Here is a 1,629-nt window from a genome sequence, read left to right as displayed (position 1 = left end):
CAAAACGTGCTCTGTAGAGCAGTTTGTCCCTTTAGGGCCACTGTAGAAACAACATGGTGGATTCCATGTAAGGGGACCCGCGGTGTATGTAGATAGAAATAGCTCATTCTTAATGTTATAAAAACATAACGTCTCATTATGTAAGGTCTTTCGCGTTTCATAACGTTCATTGAGTTTGCTCGTGCGATTACGATTAAACGTCTTCAAAACGTGTCACGTGGTTTCCGTTAAGAGAACATATGGAGGATGGATGCTCCCTGGTTCTTGCGGTGCATATCGGACTCCCTGGTCAGTGCCCTGACTTTTGAACAAGGGAGCTGATTGAGAAACAGGGTCTGATTTGAAAGGGAACCCATTTTTAAACTCTGAATTGTGCAGAGCACTGATATAAACAGTAGAAGAATATTCCATTCTGAGGCCAATGACATTTGTTTGTGTTTCCGGAGATCATACAGAAGGTCGGATGTACAGAACTGACCTTTGCTGTGAAGAGAAGCAGAGAGCTTTTCCAGTAGCCTGCATGATCTTTCCAGCTCGACTTTTGTCCTGAGAGCCTTGTGAGCGCAAGAACCGACCCAGTTCATTCTCCTCCTGTGATAAAACTAGACAAAATCCAAACCTTGACTTAACAACAGGCATTTTCTTTGGATAATAGATTCAAAACTCTTTAAAGGTCAAGCCGTCTGTAAAGTCAACAACATGAATATTTATCAAATAATCTCAGGTTTACTTACATGTAATCCTTCTTTGATATTGTTCAATCACCTTCAGGAGCTCCATGCACGTTCTTTGTACCGAATGAAACACCTGATTGGATGATTTTAAACAAGATATATCTCATGAGCAGATGTAAAATGATTTTTGTAGTTTTATCTCTACTTTAAGATAATATTAGGAGACACTAGTGAGACTGGGGCTTTTTAGTAGCTAGACATTCTCACTTTACAGAACAAGATGAGTATTTGGATATTTCTTTTCTTATATTTAGATACATATTCTAAATGCATACATGAATGCATATGCAAAGGTTTATTATTAAACGCTTAGGAGCATAAATTGACTTAAAGGCACAAAACATTTTGTCCATGAAGTCTCAGTTTGTTCAATTTAATCTCACTGCTAGATAGGAGCATTTAATATACACCATATTTTATTTGTCATTTTTTCTAAAGGATAAACTGAACATTTCCACCTCAAGTTTAGCGTCCAGATCCGCGTCTGATGCAACGACATGTTCATCCTCCTTCTTTCCAGTGACTTTGATTAAAGTTTGCTTGGTTTTCCAGTATTTCTGCAGGAACTTGTTCACCACAGATGAGTCTTGACTTGACAGAAATTGATCAAATTGAGAAATACCACTGCAAAAACACAACAAAGAGATTAAAAATGCCCATTTCATTCGAACATAAACATGACTGCCTGCCTGTGCATTTAATATGCATTTAATGTCTCTGTTTACTCACTGGTTCCCTTTGTCCATGTTTTCTGTTCTCTGACACAAAGATAGAAAATAAAAAATTATACATCTCAGATGTAAATAAACATCACAGATACTGTAGATGGATGGATGGATGGATGGATGGATGGATGGATGGATGGATGGATGGATGGATGGATGGATGGATGGAT

The 1,629-nt window shown here is 38.0% G+C and overlaps 1 protein-coding gene across 1 annotated transcript; it reads right to left on the bottom strand.

The window, feature by feature from the left end:
* Positions 1 to 478: 478 nt before the first annotated feature.
* On the bottom strand, positions 479 to 1,537 carry LOC130550987 (islet cell autoantigen 1-like; the record flags this gene model as incomplete). The annotated part of the gene is made up of 4 exons (XM_057328523.1): positions 1,464 to 1,537; positions 1,193 to 1,358; positions 735 to 807; positions 479 to 602 (listed from the first exon to the last, which is right to left on the bottom strand). Coding segments are annotated over exons 1-4 (380 nt in total), but the record flags the coding sequence as incomplete, so codon positions are not given.
* Positions 1,538 to 1,629: the final 92 nt, after the last annotated feature.

The sequence above is a fragment of the Triplophysa rosa genome, unplaced genomic scaffold (genome assembly GCF_024868665.1).
Source record: "Triplophysa rosa unplaced genomic scaffold, Trosa_1v2 scaffold523, whole genome shotgun sequence".
Lineage (NCBI taxonomy): Eukaryota > Metazoa > Chordata > Actinopteri > Cypriniformes > Nemacheilidae > Triplophysa > Triplophysa rosa.
This window is presented reverse-complemented; position numbering and strand designations above follow the sequence as displayed.